Raw genomic sequence first — 19305 nt, 5'->3', positions numbered from 1 at the left:
CTATCCTAAATGCCAATCTCATCTAATTTATCTAACTAATAAGTTGGCTAGCCTATTACAATTTCTGTTGTTTGATTCTGCTAACACCGTTATTAATTATTTCAGTTGAATTTTTAAAACTTGTTTAATAAATACATTATAGATACAGTAAAACTTTATTTTTTTTAATAAAATCCTTTTACATTGAAAGTCTTAACAAAAATACTTTTAAAAAATACTAAACAAAGTATATGTACATTTCTTTTCTTTTCTTTTTCCTTTTAAGAAAATAATATTTAAAAAGCAAAGAATATTTTAAAAACAAGAAGTATGGACCATAACATAGTTGAGAAGAATTTATCCAACTAATATTCACTCAAGATACTAAGAAATTCACTTCACAGAAAATTAGCAACATAAATAAACGTTGCTGATTCCAACAAGCATTGCACATAACACTTATGGAATAGGCCTTTATGTTATAATTGTAATCCATTGTCAAGAGATTTTTTAGTCTTTAAACTTTAAAGGGGTTTATCGAAGCACTTACCATGTAGTACAATTACAAATGGTTGATTATAAATTAAAAAGTATAAAAGTGTAAAAAAGAAAAGAAAAAGAAAACGTTCCAAAGTTTTTTCTGTGACTTGCAAATATATCCATTTAATGGAAAAAAAAAAAGAAAAAGAAAAGAAGTAGTTATCTTTATTGCACATAACAATTCGTATACTACTAATTACTAGTATTAGTATTTGGTTCTAAACTTCTCTCTTCCCTCTTTTTGTACTCTATAAAATAATAACTCATACTTTTTGTAGTATTGATTACATTGTACAAAGCTTTTTTTTCAAATATCTAAAAGACAAATCGACATAAAAACCAGTTTTCAATTAAAATTAATTATAATGATGATGTTAAAAGTTTAACCATCCTTCTGGCCATTTATTCATATCCAAGGTTCTTAAAGTCAATTCAATATTTTTTTATAGTATCTCCCAATCCGAGAAATTAAGGACTAATCCGTCATAAATCAGAACTCTATTTAAAGATTTGTCGCTGACCAATGAGCTACTGTATGCACAAGATTTTCGAACTTTCGACACTTGTTTAAACGGACTAGTGAGTTAATCATTAAACCAACCCAACTTAGTTACTCAATATCCTCTTTATTTATATGATGATTATGATATTGATAAATTAGTAAATATACATGTAATGAATCAGATATAAGCCAAAAGATATACCAAGTCAAACGAAATATTTTTAAACAAAACTAAATTATCGTTTAGCTCATGGAGCTCATTGTAGTAATCAATTTCTATTTCTATTTTTATTTCCAGTTTACAATAATTGTCATTTTAACTATTTTTTTTTTTTTTTGGGTACAATCATGGATTAATACTGGATAAAAATTAAATACAAATACATTAATTTTTAGATGTATCCAAAAAAAGTCAAAATCACTTTTTTCATTGTCACATTACTGTGATAACCAGTGTTACATGCTTCAGTTAGATGTCAACATTGATGAGTCAAGATCACTCGATAATGGTGCTTTTGAGTCAACCCCTTTGGCTTTTTTATCACTTCTTTGATGTGACTTATTTAGAACTCTGTCAGACTGAGACACAATCTTGGAAACTGTGAATCCAGCAACTTCAAAGGTGTGTGATCTGTAAGGTAATAAAGAATTACGAAGAATAACATCAACACCTTCATATGTCCAAGCACTTAAAACTGCATCTCCTTTGAGTCCAATGGCAAACCAACCAAGCCCAGAAGCAGCAATGTCTACAGAACTTGACCCCCAACTGTTCCCACTAACATGGAACTCCCTTCTCACCCAATTCCCAAGCTCTTGAACTCGTTTCTCTCCAATTGGAGGCTGGCAAAGAACAGTTCAAAATGGTGTTACAGACGAGGAAAATTTAATGCAATATCATTCATGCCACAATGAAATATGCGCACACAAAAAAAATCAGCTACCGATTCATCCGCTGTGTCTGTGCATAATACATGTGTTATTTAACTCATTTTTAATGTATATTTTGTATTTCAACATATATTCTATACAGGTGGTTGATTTAATAGCTGATTTTGTGTGTGTGTGTATGTATATATATATATATATATATATATATCATGATGGATTAAATAAAGTCCTGTGGTATTATAACAAATTCCCCTAATCCCCTTATATCTGCCATTATCAGTTTTTGGCACATCCTTCTACAGATGTATCTGGATAATTCCTTGATCTAACAATGTACCAAACGTTTTGTTGCTCTCATGTTTTAGTGCATAATGTATTTGGAAACGAATTGTAGTTATCTGGTGGATACAAATTGTATGTGGATACAATATCTATCATAGTTCCTTTTATTCGCCATTATCACCATTTGCTATATTTTTAGATCAATGTATTTTGGATACATTAAAAGGAATGAAAGGAGTATAAGATTTGTTGATAGTGTAGAATATTTTACACCGAGACTATATCAAAATTAATCTCATTGAATAAGTAGTCTCTCACCTAGAGGAATAAATAAGAATTTGTTGTTGTTGTGGTGGTGGTGGTGGTGTAATTTTTATTGAATAAACAAGAGCAAAGTGAATACCTGTAGCTGGCAGCCAAAATGGTCTTGGAATATTTTGGGTGCATTTTCTATTTTACCCATATGCAGTGGAAGATAAGGAGATGCCCACACTGTGACATAAATAGTATCTAGGGATGTTTCTTCAATATCCAACCTCATTAGACCAGCTATGTGAATAGAATGACCAACCTGCCACAATAACAAATATTTATTTTATCTTTAAAAAATAGTCACAGTGCAAACTGGCAATGCATATAAGAAATTCAGTACCAAGAATTAGCATCTCAGTGCACTCACCTTAACTCTATATGTCCTAGGTTTCAACTCCTTGCCCATGTTAACAAGCTTTTGCTCTTCCCTCGTCAACCGTGTTGTGATCTGGTGAGGATGAAGAAGGCCAGGTGTATCGAATAATTTTGCCTGCCTTGGAAGGACACCCTCCACTCTGAGAATGCCGAGTGTCGTCCCTGGCACAGGTGCTTCTGTCAGATGTGTAATGTTCCCCCCAACATACTTCCCTATTGAGTTTATTAATGTACTCTTTCCTGCATTCTGTGCCCCAACAGCCCAGACATTCCCTCTAGGCCCAGCTAGTGCAACTATATCGTCGACTAGGTTCTTCAGTCCCCAATCCCGCAGTGAACTCACCATGTGCAAACTAGTAATCTTGTTAATTCCACCCTCTCTCGCTCTTTGCCTAATCCAATACTCCAATGTTGTTGGTGACAATGAGCTAGGCAACAAGTCAATCTTTGTCACCACAAGTACCACTCTTGGCACATTCCCTGACTTGCCTTGCTTCCATGCAGCGGAATGATCCTCAATTGTCTTAGACAACAATTTTGCAACCTTCCGTGGAAATGATCCATCAAAATCCACTGCATCCACAACCATCAGCACCACTGATCGGGTCCCTGATGTTGATGCTAACTTCCTTCCCACCGTATAATCAAAGTCGAAATCCGGTAACAAGTTCTCTACTGTTGGGTCCTTTACTTTCCCATAGTGCCTCAACGAATGGCAGCGTGCACATACCACTGGCTTCTCTGGTTTCTTGATCAAGTTTGCATCATCATCATTAAGCTTTTCAGGTTCAATAACAATCCCTCTTTTAACAGAATTGGAGAACTCAGGCTCTTCTGCAACAGGTTCAAGATTGTTAAACAATTTATAGTTCAGGTCCTTTTCAGAGGGTTTAATAAAATACCCAGGGTGCTTAGGGTTGGAATCCTGCATATAAACACCACAGCCAGGGCAAACAACAGATGGGGATGTCCCTTCATCATAATTACCGTCACGCGAGATAGGCAAATTTTGTTTCAAAGCTGAATCTCCAGGCTGTGAAGAGAACAACCTAATCATAATTGTGGGTTGTGGCGAAAACTTTGGGCAGTTTTGTATCTGGAATTTTGAGTGTGCTACCAAAACTGAAGAGAGCTTTGAGTGGGCAAGGTTTCTGCACTCAGGAAGGAGTGATAAATAAAAGAGTGGCTTAAGCTTTGAAGGAGATAGCTTTCGAGCTAGCAGCATTTTTAAATGTTCGGTCTGAATCCAAAGAAGAGTTTAAGCACTTGGGAAATTGGAACTTGCCTATTAACCAACTACTATGCTGTATTGCTATATGCTATTTAACTACTGCAAGCTTCATAATCACACTCGTACTCGACACACTTAGGAAACCACAAATATGACTATATGAGCAATAAAATTACACAATTTAGAGTACGCATTTCATCAAACACCTTGTAAGCACTCTGTTGTTCTCGGGTGTTTTCTCTAGTACTAGAGGCCCCTTGCTTGGTCCTCTTGGGATGGTTGTGGCTATTATAGAAAACTGGTTATGCTGCAATGAAGAAGAGGGAGCAACGGGGGAAGCTGTATTGAGGAGGTTGGTAACCAGTGGCAGTGAGAGTCGAACTTGAAAATGGAGGTAGTTGTGGCGGCTGCTCCGAAGAAGGAGAACTCGTCAATAACATTTTAAAAAGAATTTAGTTTTGATACTAAAGGCAAAAGGTTCTAAAAACCAGACCGGTCATCAAACCACTTTAACTATCGGTTTATTAGTTTATCGGTCTAACCAATTCAACCGTAATTCAACCAAAAAACCATTTTTATAACAAAATAATAAATAAACATTGTACACTAAACTCATTGTCTCCCTATACTTTCTCTTTAAAAGTGTTGTAGACTTGTAGTACACTTATTCATCTCTTTTCCTATGATGCTAGTTGTTTAATAAACCATTTGTATGATTTAAGATATTGCATTGTATTCACTAATTTCACCCGCTGTAGCATTAATTTTGTAGTTTTTGTACATAAGGGATATCATAGAATAAATGCTAGGAATGAATGATTCAAAACAAGCAAAAAACCGGAGTCCAAATCTAGTTTAGTTTTCATAATATAGATCCTCTAATTGACCCTTCTAGATTTAACCAGCTATCTATCCTATATCTAACTCCCATAAGCAAATCTTTCTGGCATGTTACAAAAAGCTTGCATTGTAGTGCTGACTGTGTCAAGAAGCTGCAAGTATTCATCAGCACCATCAACCAGACACCGCAATTCTACGAGCAACTAGTGAGGGATCGTAAGCATCACAGAATAACAATGATGCATTTGAGTAAAATTTTTAAGTTCTTACAAAGGTAACAGAAAAATATTATGTGGTATTAGTGATTTAGTGTATAATTTCTGAAAGCAAAAGGTCATTTTGTGAAAATATTATCCATAACTGAAATCAATAAATCATTAAGAGTTTAAGACAGTCACAAACTCACAATCTAAACATAATTAACTCACAAAAACAGTAAAACACAAAGCAGGCTACATTACACAGGCAGCAGCTCATCACTATCCAAAAAATCACAAAACAGAAAAGTAGAAAACACAAAAAAGTAGCAGAGAACTACTCGATAATCATTAATCAGATAATCATCCCAATAAAAACACACAAAAACGAAGAACAAGTGAGCTCTGAGTCACTGACCTTCGATCGCAGAGGAGGACGGGCGGCGACAGACGAAGACAACGGACGCCGAGCTCGAGGAAGAACCTGCGAGCCAGCGACTGATGATTGCGAACAGATGAAGACTTGAACGCCTGCGACGCACGAAGACACGAGGAGACACGCCCCTGAATGCGACGGACGGCGGCAAACACGGCTCCTCCTTTCAGCGGGGGTGAGGCTAGAGTTTTTCCCTTGTTATGCGCTCAACCTTTTTTTTTTGCCCTTTAAGAGGAGACACGGCGTCGTTTTCTACAAACCTGCCTGTTTCCGGTCCGGTCCGACCGGCCGGTTCAGAGGTTTGATTCCATTTTTGAATTGGCGGTTTTCATCAATAAAACAAACCGTTAATGTCTCCAGTTTGCAGTCGGGCCAGTCTGACCGACCGATCTGGTCCGGTTTCAGAACACCCTGCACTTACCAGTATAGTTATCAAAATCGAACCGGTATTTGATTTGACCGGATCATCGTGTTACTAGTTCAATCGATGAGTTATTGGCTCGCTTGATTGATTTAGACATAATCCCTATAATTTTGTCAAATTTTCAATTAGGTCTTTATAGTTTTTTATTTTCAATTGGATCCCTAGACAAATTTTAATTTTGTAATTAAGTCTTTTCATGTCAAAAACGTTAAAATTAACATAATATTTCTCCTAAATACATGTGGTTAAAGATCTAATTAGTTTTTTAATTATAAATATTTTCAATTTGCAAAAAAATATTCAATTAACTCTAATATTTTTTAGAGAAATTCTCCACGTACAAGCGTTTTTTTATACAAGTATTTACAAGTGCACCTTTTTCTTCTTCTTCCGCACGTTCTTCTTCCTCTTCTTCTTCTTTTCTTTCGTTTCTTGCCTTCTTTTTCTCCTTCTTCAACCATTACTCCACGTTTTCACTGCACCTTCTTCTTCTTCTTACTGCACGTTCTTCTTCCTCTTCCTCTTCTTCTTCTTCTTTTCTTTCATTTCTTGTCTTCTCTTTCTCCTTCTTCAACCGTTACTGCACGTTTTCACTGCACCTTGCTGCACGTTCTTCTTCCTTCTCTTCTTCTTCTTCTTTTCTTTCGTTTTTTGCCTTCTCTTTCTCCTTCTTCATTTACGTTCTTTTCTCTCTGTTTTCTTTCTTTGTTATTTTCAATTTCCATTATTTTTTGACATCAAGTTCTGAAATCATTTTTGAAGAAGAAGAAGTAGCAGAAGATGAGGAGGAGAAAGAGAAAGAGTTTTGAATTATGCATAAGGTGTACTTCAACGAATTTTGGGTGTATTTGTTAAATCATTTAGGTGTAGTTTTTGTAATCCTTTGGGTGTATTTCTATAATCGTTTGGTGTATTTCTATAATCGTTTGGGTGAATTCCTGTAACATTTGGGTGTATTTCTGTAATCTTTTGGGTGTATTTCTGTAATCGTTTGAGTGTATTTCTGAAGTTTCATTATCTTTAAATTTGGCAGAAACTCGTTTTCATTGAGGAAGAAGAAGAGTTGTTTATAATGCATGGTGAGTAGCGCGCTTTGGAAACAGGAATTGTTTGAATAACGTGCGTTTATTTACTCTTGAATGTGGGAGTGTAATGCGTGTTTTTTGTTGGGCTTGTACCAACTTGTAAGACTTGTAAGCCAAAAGGACTTGTATGTGTAGCAGGCCTCTATTTTTTACACTAAAAAAGATCTAATTATAAAATTAAAAGCAGTCTAGGGATCCAATTGAAAAAAAAAATTGTAGAAATCTAATTAAAAATTTAATAAAACTATAGAGACTAATAGAGTAATTAAATCTAAATAAAATTATAAAATTATAAAAATAAAATTAAAATTATAAGTTAAAATGTATGTCTTCACACACATATTAATAACAATCAAGTATTAATTCTTTTAGAAACAAAATATTCAACTATGATAATTTTCAACAACAAAAAAACTTAGCTAAGTAAGAGTAAGATAATAACAAATTTGATGATAATCAGTAACAAATTAAACTTGCCGATGTTTTTTAGCAAAAAAAATGTAACTAGGTAATTATTCAGGAAGACGGCAAAAAATTCAAGGTTCAATCACTAACAAATTCAGTGACGATTTTCAACAACAAACAAATTTAAGCTAAGTGATTATTTCGACAAGAAAACAAATTTAAGGTTCAACTTTACTCAAAAAAGTATTAGCAAATAAGATTGGTGGATACTACCATGAAGATTTTACAATTGTTTTCATACGAAAATGTTTCTTTTTTACCATTAGATCATGAATTGTATGATTTGATTTTGATATGTTACAGAAGTGTTATTTTTTTTAAAGTGTGGCTAAAAAAATAAAATACACTTTTAACACAAGAGTCTTCGTAAAATATTTTTAGCATCTTCATTTGAGTAAGTGCCAATAAGAGTTATTGCCAATAAGAGTTATGAAGGTTTTTTTCTTATTTATTTAACTACAAAATAATGAAATTCCTTCATCTTGCGCACAAAATTAATGCTCATTAAACTGAGAGCGCACAAGATTTGTGCAGTCTCCTCACAAGTGTTATTGCGTACCACCTTAACTAACACATTGTGAGGAATAGTTGAATTTGATGGAAATTGATTCCTGAAAAATTATATGTTCATCAATTTGATTTCTTAAAAGATACTAACATGAATCAATTTGAATATTTTGTTAACTTCCTTGGTGTAAGGCTTAAGGGCTTGTTTGGGTGTTTTAGAAAAAAAATTGAGCGATATAAATTAGTAAAATTTGGTCCACTGAATGAGTAAAAATAAACGAATAAGTTGCTACTATCATTGCATATAAATACTATAAATAGTTTAAATAATATCATCCGTATATATATATACACAAGAAGAAATGTCAACATAAGCTCAGAAGGTGCAATGATCTTTTAGAACTTGTCTAGCAAGATCAAGAGCTCCACTCTTCTTGTAGATCAGGTGCAGATTGTGAGCAGCCTCTCTGCGAAGATCACAGTAACCGGGTTTATGATTTTCAGCAATATCCGGTGTTTCATTGAGAAGTTTTGGAATGGGATAGTCCTTCTCACGAATAGCAAGCACTTTCTCATAATAGAAAGCTGCCAAAGTTACAAGACCAACATGATGGAACGCCCTAGCTATGTTGTACAATGATTCCTGCAAAACCTCAACAATTTCTTGCTTATTAGTATTGCATCAATTTATAGATTTAAAAAATAATAACTCATGTCAGAAGAAAAACCAGTCATTTCAGCCCTTCATGATTTTACAGCCAGAAAAAAAAAAAAAATTGAATTCAAAAGATGACTCGTGCCTGAGGCTCCAACCTTAACAAGGTCTAGATAGATGTCCACAGCAAAACTATAATCAAATTTTTGCACTGGATACAAATAAAGCTAACCTTTGGTTTTGTGATTTTTATTAACAAGGTATTTTTCTTCTTACATGGGAACAAGGAAATTTAAGAGATGCAGTGTGGCACAAACCTGGCTGTTGTCGCAGATCCTTAAATTGTTATAGAGGAACGCTAAACCTTGTACAACACACTGATGCTTATTTTGAAGTCTTAAACCCAATGCTAGGTTGATCAAGGCAGTTCCTGAAGAACATTTTGAAGGAATGAGTTCAATAGCTCATTCTTGGCCTAAGCAAGCACTACCCAGATGCAGCACAAAATAAAAGAACATACCAACGCAAAGATTAACCAAGGGATTCTCTGGCAGAAGTTTATAAGCTTCTAAGTATTTCCTTGCAGCATCTTGGTGATGGCTAATTATAGTATACTGATTAGCAGAAATGAGAATAGGAGGTACACAATCCACGAACTTTCCTTGCATATTAAGTATAAACTTGGAGTGTCTTGTATCTCGATTTTCCAATCTACCAGACAGGAGAAAACAAATAAATGAAATGTTAGGGAAAACTAATGCGTGTCCATAGGTCATCAATCTATTCCTACTGTTACAGAATATGAGGCAACCTAATGTTTTACGAAGAAATCGGGGATCTTTGCATTCACAAATTTACCTAGACATAACCTTGTAGTAGCAATTCCAAGCAGCAACACTGTACGGATGTTGCTGAACAATGTATTTTACACAATCAAACCCATGCTTAGGATCCGTGGTGTTGTATGCCATTTCTGTGAAGAACAAAAATTTACTTTATTAGCAAAAAACAAAATAACTACATATTAACTTTCACTCTCTTTAAAAGACCTCTATATTGTGAGCTTCAACACAGAAATACCTAAACATAAAGGGGAGAGTAACAATAATAAACGAGCAGTAAAAGCAAATATGATCCTCTAAAGTAAAGATACATGTAATTGGTCCAAATGTGATTGATCTGTCACTTCTAACTCTATAACATCCCTCACGTCAGAGGATCTAAATCCCAATAAAATTCTTTCACTTTTCAATTTTATTTCTTGCAAGCAGAAAAGTAGGAAGCAAATAACTAAGCTACAAGAAATACACGTAGTTGGGGCTCAGGAGTTACGAGCTCCAAGAGATCGAAGTTCCTCTTTCTTGTCAGCAGAAAGTGCAGAATGAGTCAATCTGAGAGTAATATTTATAATCTCCAATGCTTCCCAATACCTTTGTAAGGAAGCTAATGCCTTGCACAACTGTACAAAAGAATTAATAGGTCAGATAGTATGGAGAAAAGCATAGAGATAAAAAGAGATAAAAGTACTAACATTAATTATTAGCTGGTGATGCTCTTCATCCTTGAGAAGATTACATAATGGAGGTTCTTTGCGTACTCTCTGGAAACATTCCATGCATAATACAGAAGGCGGTTATTACATTATTGCTCAACTTGTTTGTTCTAGAGGCAAGATTAGCTATCACAGAACTGATCACCTGAGGTTCAATATCTGAATCATCGCTCAGCCAGTCAATTCCAGCGGCCAATGCCTCAGCTTTCTTTTTCTCCTTCTCAATTTCCTTCTTTTGAAGTGATCGTTTTGCCCTGGAAGCTTTCCACCTGAATTTATTTAAACAAGAGTAGAAGTTCTTTAGCAAGGAAGTTAAGTTTACAACTATCCATTGTTTACACTATCATAGAAATAAGCATATAACACTTTTTTTCGGGATAAAAGAAAAGAATTTCATTAAGATGAGGAGAAGGAAATACAAATTGGGGGATCAGAGGAAATACAAATTGGGGGAACAGGATCCTCTACACAAAAACAAAAGGAGGCAAAATACTCACCGGTCAGACCTATCAGAAGGAGTAGCTATAGGCCTGAATCCTTGAAATACATTATCCTTTTCTGGAGCATTCATTACCCTAACCCTTTCAACCAGGTCTCGTGTAGAGAGGCGTTTTTTCGATTTACCCTACAGTGAGAACCGACCATGACAAATATTGACTGTCATTTTAGATGAAAATAAATTAGATAGATTATAACATCAGGAGGAGGCTATATCTTGGCATAGAACAATGTATAAGAACAAGTAGAAAATGGCATGCCAAAATAGGTCAAGTCAAATATTTCTATTGCATGCACATGCGAGAAAGATTTTAAGAAAATATCTTATAAAAAATTACCCTCTGTCGAAGGGTTGCGACGTACAATGATTCACGTATCATAGGAAAAATTGCATCCACAAAATCATCTAGCAACCCTTTATTCCAATATATATTGCAAAGCTTCAGTTTTATCCTTTCATTAACCCACCATTTATTTGGCTTTACAGAATGTGCTTCAGCAGAGTCTGCAAGTATCACATGTTAAAATCTTTCAGAGAAAAAGAGACAAAGGGAGGGGGTGGTGGTGGTGGTGTGGGGTGGGGGGTTGGGGGAGAAAGCAAAAAAAGAAGAGTTCATGGTATTTACCAGAATCCTTTGGAGGAGAAAGCAAAGAAATGGCTTCATCTTCTTTCCCTTCTTCAATCAAAAGGGAAGCCAACGTAATGCGTGCATCAACATCATCTTGTAGTGTTTCTAGGGCTATAATAATAAAAGGTTGTTCAGCAACAGAGAAACATGAATATCAAAATGCAATCAATAGTAAAAGAAAAACTTATGAACTTTAATATCACCAGCACTTGTTAAAAAAATGTAATGTAAATATTTAAGCTCAAAATATGCTCTTATAGTAACCCAAATCAATTATTAACTCTAACTCAGCATTGGATGTGACAAATATGCCAAACTTGAATCTAAGATGCTTAGCAAACCTCCCAAGAGAAAAATAATTGTAGCTAAACTTGATATTGTTGGCAACATTCATTCTAGAAACTAACAAAACAGATTATCCAGTATTTCAATCCATGCAATAAAAAAGGTAGACATAAGTGGTTCTAATAAATTATCATTTTCCTGAATACACACTTAACAAAAATGAAAGCTTGCCTTTGGTAAAAAAGTGAATTGCTTGTAACCTTTCTTTCAAGGATAGATAACACCTAGCAATTTTCAGATACAGAAGACCCTGCAAACAAGAAAAAGGTATATGCAATATGACACAGATTAAAATTACTTTTTGGGGAGAAGAGAGAAACAGGACTTTTGGGGGAGAAGAGAGAAAAAGGATAGAGTTTCTTGTATACTTTCTTTGAAAGATTTATATGTAGAGCTCAATATCAGATTGTATGACTTGTAAAGGGCAAGTCAACCACTAAAGAAAAATAGTAAAATACCACTATAAAAGTGACAGAGTGCTGCAATACAGCAATAGACAGGAACAAGTTACCATACATGTTCATTTCCACCATTGCCTTCCAGCATCAAATAATAACTCAATGCGGAGTCATAATGCTCAAGTTCCATTAAGGAGTCTGCAGCCGCTGTGACCAACTCAACATGTTCAATTGCATTCTCTGGTTTTATGTCACTGAAGCAAGCCTGTTAATCATGTAAAATGCTGATTATAGCATACAAATAATGCAGAAACAAAGGGAAGCTTTATATCTTTCCATAGATTCCCTAAACTCCACATAATGATGATATAACAGAGGATTTAGATATCTAATGTGTAAATAAAAAAAAAATTCTTAACATGACAATAATCCCCCACAATATAGGAAATTCAGCAAAAAACTACACGCATTTCTCTTTTGTAAAAATTCAAATAAGTGTACAATACATGGAGATATCATAAAGGAATCTCAACACCCAGTAATAGATACCATGATTACTTGCCATCTAAGACCTATGATATTCTGAGGTTCAAGCGTGTAAGATTACATACTCACCTGAGCCCTCTCCATGTTTCCAAGATGAGCATGGCAGATTCCAGACTTAATTTTCAGGTTCAAAGGCATTTCTTCCCCTGAATTTACTATTCGAACATGCTCAATATGCTGAAGAGCTCTGTCATGTGCCTTAGTTTCCATGTATATAGTAGCCAATAGGTCAACTAAGCTTGCATGAGCTTTGTCTGGTTGACTGCTTAGATAATCTTCAAGAATTTCGATTGAACAGGCTACTTGACCACATTTTTTGTAGCACTAAAAGAAAGCAGTAAAAGATAAATTCAACAATGAAAGTCAACTTCTAAATAAATAATTGGGTCAAAATCAGATGTGATCAAATAATGAAAAGTAAAGATCATAATCTCAGTGAGTAAGAGGAAGAATCACTGTTGTTAACAATATAGAGTGGCAACAAAATAAGCAGCATCTCTGACTCAGATAAACAGAGCTAAAGACAAACCTTAGCTGCTTCTGTTAGTGCTTCAACATTCTCAGGACAAAGGTGATGTACTTGCTCATATGCAGCAGCAGCTTTTTGATAATCTCCAAGCTCAACATAAAACATTGCACGTTCTTTCCTAAGACTCTCGTCCTTGGGATCTGCTGTTATCGCTTTGGAAAGGCAGTAACTGGCTTGACCAATATCACCTTGTTCTCTGCAGTTGGAAAAGGTTCTCAATTCAGTAATTAAACTTCTTCTCTTCGAAAAGAAAAGCATTTTAAAAATGAATACATTGATTCAGGTACTTTTAAAAGGTGACAAACTCCAATGAGGTAAAACTAATAAAGGGATATTTTGAAATGGAAAATTGAGTTAATTATGAACCATTTTCCCCATTATTATTTTGCCTGCACAGGTTATTTATTATGTGGACATATTAGTAGATGAAATTCTAATCACTTTCATGATTCAAGTGGGAATGAAAATTCATGCAGCTGAATAGTTCCGGAAGCATAACTAATTAAGAATGAAGATGCAACAAAATAATAAACCATCTCACCTGGACCAGTCATAAAGCATTTTCCAACGGGATGAATCTTTAGGAGTCAAATGAGCAGCAATCATGTAAAAATCCATCGCCCTTTTGTAATCCTCAAGGTCATAATAGACAAGTCCAAGGGTGTGATACGAATCAGCCACATTTGGTGCCAGCCTAATAACTTCATGTGAGACAGCTATAGCCTGCAAAAAGCCAACAAAAAATCTAAAGAAAAAGGAATAGACGAAGAGAGCATGCAGGAGAGAGATCCAAAAAAGAAAATGTTAACATCCGGCTTTTGTGACAAATTGCAACTTCCAACCTTTTCAGCTTTTCAATCGTAGACAACTCGTATATTGGTAAAGTAGTGTAATTTTGAAGCCAGATCTGAAGTAATTAAGTATGAATGCTCCTTCTTGTATATTAATTTTTTAGCCCTATCTCAACTAGTTATCATAAAAGAGAAATACAGAAGCATCTACTGCACCAAGTTGCATCAGGTTACTACATCCTCTAAGTTGTAGAATCTATCTGAAGGTGTATGGCAGAAAACCATCCTCATGAAAGATATGAATCAAGTTAGTAAAAAACTTATTTATCCTCTAACTTTTCACTCAATATACTTTAGAACTGTGACAGACAGGAATTAAACATCTCCAATGCCAGAGGCCAAAGATTGCAACATGACAGAACAATGTACCTGGTCATAACGGCGACAAACGTAGTGAAGCGTCGCATCACCGAGCATTCTTGTTATCTGTGGGTTTAGCTTATTCCTTGATCCTTTTCGCCTACCTCTTTTCTTTTGCTGCATCAGTCAGATGAATAATTGTGAAGAATGAGATGCAAGTTATACAAAAAGCTAAAAGCAGCTTGTACCATCCATGGGTTGTAACTGAAAATGCTTAAAATCATTCATCTACATCATTTCAAGGACAATCATTGATCAAAATAAGGGAGAAAAATATTAACAGAAAAGAGTAAACTATTGAGAAACCAATGATGTACATATCCATACCTTTCTTGATCTCCTGCGTGCGCCAAAATTCATTGCTTCCATTATCTCAGCCATGGTTGCCCCAGGATTATCATCTTCCCTCGCCTTCTTTGAAGGAGTCTCTTCCCTGCATGCAGACAAATCCAACAGCACAATGACCAGATACATCTTAAACACTTTTCAACATCCATAATAGCTTACTAATGCATGGTCCATAAAAATAAGAAAACATTCAGTTTATCCAAACGCAGCCGGAACATTTTAAACACTTAATTAATCCACTATACAGAAAACATAACTAGAACATGAAATTTTACAGAACGTAACTGAAAGGAAGCAACTATAAAATAGAATTGATAAGAGAAGAAGAATATTACTGATGAGAATCTGAAAGTGAAAGGGCTTTGCGCTTTCTATCAGCGAGAGCTTGATGCTCAAGGAGCTCGAATTGCTGGTAACGTTGGACGTCGGAATCGTTGTTTCGAACGAAATCCAAATGACTCATTCCGTTGGTGAATCTGAAAGTGTATTCGCCCTCTCCATCCTCCTCCTCCTCCTCCTCCTCGGCCTCTTCTTCTTCTTCTTCTTCTCCTCCTCCTCCTCCTTCATCGTTATCATTGTCTTCTTCTGCTTCTGCATCATCAACTTCGGTCTGATTTTGCTTCTCTTCTTCTTCGAAAGCAACATTTACTTCGTTATCCGTGGCAGCTTCTCCTCCCTCTGTCGCCATCACATACACAGCTCGGAGCTCGCTCCTTCCCCTTCTTTTCCTGCCTTTCTTATTTTTTGAATTTAGATTTCAGTGTGTTTGGAAAGATTTTTTTACCGTAAAAGAATTCTAATTCTATTAAAAAAAGAATTTTATTTTATTTTTAATTTAAATTATAATTTAGAATAATACATCATTTTGATTAATAAATTGAATGTTTTTGTAAAGATATTTTGAATTTTTTAATTTTTAAAATTATAACTGAGAATAAAATTAAAAATCAAACAAAAGAAATCCGATTTATAAAAAAAATAAATATGAGAACTAAAGTTTTATTAAAATTGAAATTATTTTTTATTTGTTTTAAAATATAAAAAATTAATTTCTAATGAATTCTGATTCTTAATGGTTAGAAAGAAAACATATAAGCTTTAAAGTCATATTTTTAAATTGCTGTAAATTGAAAATTTGTATAAAAAATATTTTAAAATATTTAACACAATTTATCTCATCCCATTGTTATTAAAAATAAAATACTTTTTCATTTGGTTTGATTTGAATTGATAATCCATTATTGAGTTTGGATTCTTCTGAGTAAAATAAGAATTCAATTGGTTTATAAAGAATTATTTTGATTTGAAATTTTGAATCCATGTTTGTCATTGTATTCTCTATTTATAACACAATTGTTTAATTTCATCTCTTATTATTTTCTCTCTCATATTTATTTTTTATTTTATTTATAAAATTAATAATAAAAAATCAGATTTTATTTTTTTAAATGTTAAAAAAAATTAAAAAGATCCATTTTCCAATTCACCCCGCTAATAGCTGAAAGTTATTATTCAAGGCCTAAAGTGGCTTCTCATATTATACTAAAATAATTCTTAAAATTTTAATTACACGACTGTTGTTTTTGAAACTAGAAAAATTGTACTATATTAGACCGGAAAATTGAGTCTTAATATTATATTTAGTGGTCAGATATTTTTTTTTTCAAAATTTTAATTTTTTTAATATTTTTAAAAAGTAGAAACATAAATAATTAAAATTTTTAAAAATAAAAACTGAAATTTTAATATGTTATTCTTAAAATATCTTTATTCAAAATTTTATATTTCAAATTCTCACTCCACCTAACTATCACACATCCAAATTTTACCACTATCACCACCATTAATATCAAAAACAACAATTTCAAAAACATATATCAAAATCAGATTCATTAACTCATAACAAGAAAATTTCAAAATCAGAATATAAAAGAGAAAAATAACAGGAGAGATTGAGGCGATGCAAAATTAGAACTAAGGCGATGCCCACGAACACAGCAGAAAATAGAGACGGCACAACGACCTCGAATATAGTAGTACGGTTCGAACAAAAGTGACACAGTGCAACACGAAACTGTAATGAAAGAAAGAACACGACACGGCGATATCCGAAGAAGGCGACACGACACGGCACGGCGCGGAACTGTAACTCGAAAGAGCGCGACAAAAAGAACGCGTGACAAGGCAGCACAACACGAAACGAGAGAGAGAAAGAGAGAGAGCTAAGAGACTGAAGAAAGGGGTAGGTTTTATTAGCAAGGATAATTTGGTAATCTCACTTATTTAAGTCTCAAATAAAATATTGAGACATAATTCGGTCATGTATACTTTACACCAAATACAATACAAAAATTTAATTTAATTTATGTATCTTTTTTAGTTGTAGTCTCTCTTTTAAATTCTACTTTAGTTCTTGTTCCATTAAGTGACTCATCGCATTAAATTAAGGTAGTATATTTTTGTTAATTTTAAAAGTGTAATTAATATAATTGAGATTTAAAGAATTGCTTTAGTAAACAAAGATATTTTAAAACCAGTTTGAAATTTGACTCACTTTAATCTTCTCTTTTTCTCTTCAAATATTTATCTTTTATGTTAATTATAGTAGAGTATTTTTGCTAATTTTAAAAACGTAATTAATAATTTAATACAGTTAGAATTTTAAAAATTATTATAGTGAATGGATATATTTCAAAAACCACTTTAAAATTTGACTCACTTTTTAACTTTTTTTTTCAAAATATTTCTCTTTAACATTAATATTTAATAGATAAAAAAGACATTTTTTTAATATTTTCAACGCACTATCATTTCAATTCTAATTAATTCCTCTAAAAGAATGAAACAATTTGATCTTAATTATAAATTTATAATGTAAATCAAATTAAATCAGTTCTTATTTTATATTCCAAAGAAAGAAAATTAATTTAAAAATCAAATTAATTCCAATTTCCTTATATTCCAAACATTACCCCCGAGTATCTTCTGTTCAATTGCCAAAATGTAAGGTCTATGCATATATTTGTGCACACGTCTGAAATTTAGACATTTTGTATCATTTTCATCAAAGTAAAAGAGAATGGTTTCTAAACTTATACGCGAGTTTTAATTTAGTTCTTAAAGTTTCAATTACTTTTATTTAGTCCCTAAACTTTATAAACGTGTCTCATATTAATTTCGGAGATGATTTTCAGTACAAAAACATTAATGAAGAGCTGATATAGATAGTCAGATGTCACATTGAAACTTGTAAAATGATGCAGTTTTAATTTTGACATTCAAATAGTTCATAAACGGGCTCGTATCACTTATTTTGTTAGGTAAAATTTTAATAAACACCACTTACGATGTTGTTTTTGGGTTATTTGAGTGCCAAAACTAAAACAATATCATTTTACAAAGTTTAGTATAGCATCCGGCTGTCTACGACGGTATTTCGTTAACGTTTGTACGTAGAACATTGTTTCAAGGACTAACATGAGTTATGTTCGCAAAGTTTGGAGACTAAATAAAGACAATTAAAATTTTAGGGACTAAATTGAAGCTTACATGTAAATTCAGGATCAAATTGAGTATTATCTCTTTTCTTTTTCAACTCAACCCTAATTCTAATTCCAAAATCCATAGTATATTATAGTTGTACCGCATAACAAGAAGCAGTAAACGAATCGAAATCAATCGAGACAAGTGGACAACCTGTTTAACCCACTAATGAAATCGAACAAGACTTGGTAATTGTAGAAATATATGTTTAACCAAATATGTGTAGCTACAATTTTTTGAGTTAATAGTCAAAATCGTCCCTAAAAAATTACTCGATTTCCATTTTGGTCCCCGAAAGATAACCGTGTTGGTGGAGTTCGTCCTTTCGTCATCTCAGTTGATGAGCTAGCTAACGTTCGTTGAGATGGAATGTTAACTGACAGCGTGGCACACCTCAAACATTACAATGTTGATGTAGATAAGATAAGTTTGTTAAATTAAGTCAAATCAGTCCCAAAACCCTAATCCCAATCTCAAGCATAAATATGTCTTCTTCTCCAATTGGATGACTTTATACGTTCCCTCAGCTAGCATACCCAACTTCAATGCACAACAACGAAGATACTGACCTTTTATCCCTAGCCTTGTCAGAAACACAAACTGAGATAACAAATAGTAGTGTAAGCTCATTCAATTCCAGTGCAAACTTAGATTTCCTCATAGAAAACAAACTGATACACTTGTCAAGGTGGCCCATTTTCGAAACCCCAAAAACCAAGGAGTTCCACGACACAAAATTCTTGTTGGGCATTTCAGCGAACAGCTTTTCTGTATCATGGATAGAACCCAAATTGAGGTAACTTGATATACCATTTGATCACCGATAAATCCATCTCTAAAATCTATAGATTTAATTACACAAGCATAGAAATAACTCTGAGAGACTCAACCCCACCACATGGTAGTATTTTCCCACAGCCGCCACCACCGTCAACATGGAGGAGAAGAGTTATTTATGCTTGAGATTAGGATTAGGGTTCTAACA

The 19305-nt window shown here is 33.7% G+C and overlaps 2 protein-coding genes across 2 annotated transcripts; both read right to left on the bottom strand.

Moving 5' to 3' along the window:
- Nucleotides 1-1292: 1292 nt before the first annotated feature.
- On the bottom strand, nt 1293-5769 carry LOC130965311 (GTP-binding protein BRASSINAZOLE INSENSITIVE PALE GREEN 2, chloroplastic). The gene is made up of 4 exons (XM_057890068.1): nt 5568-5769; nt 2874-4032; nt 2598-2765; nt 1293-1864 (listed from the first exon to the last, which is right to left on the bottom strand). Exons 2-4 carry the CDS (start codon nt 3936-3938, stop codon nt 1487-1489), a joined length of 1611 nt encoding a protein of 536 aa, XP_057746051.1. The 5' UTR covers nt 3939-4032; nt 5568-5769; the 3' UTR covers nt 1293-1486.
- A 2560-nt stretch (nt 5770-8329) lies between these two features.
- On the bottom strand, nt 8330-15532 carry LOC130966805 (uncharacterized). Its single transcript, XM_057891629.1, has 18 exons — nt 15113-15532; nt 14757-14862; nt 14439-14546; nt 13760-13941; nt 13219-13414; nt 12759-13013; nt 12262-12408; nt 11917-11995; nt 11398-11511; nt 11110-11276; nt 10771-10898; nt 10419-10542; nt 10253-10321; nt 10054-10180; nt 9580-9694; nt 9242-9432; nt 9039-9151; nt 8330-8709 (listed from the first exon to the last, which is right to left on the bottom strand). Exons 1-18 carry the CDS (start codon nt 15463-15465, stop codon nt 8443-8445), a joined length of 2841 nt encoding a protein of 946 aa, XP_057747612.1. The 5' UTR covers nt 15466-15532; the 3' UTR covers nt 8330-8442.
- Nucleotides 15533-19305: the final 3773 nt, after the last annotated feature.

This window comes from Arachis stenosperma, chromosome 3 (genome assembly GCF_014773155.1).
Source record: "Arachis stenosperma cultivar V10309 chromosome 3, arast.V10309.gnm1.PFL2, whole genome shotgun sequence".
Taxonomy (NCBI): Eukaryota; Viridiplantae; Streptophyta; class Magnoliopsida; order Fabales; family Fabaceae; genus Arachis; species Arachis stenosperma.
The sequence above is the reverse complement of the archived record's forward strand: the minus strand, read 5'-3'. Positions and strand labels throughout refer to the sequence as shown.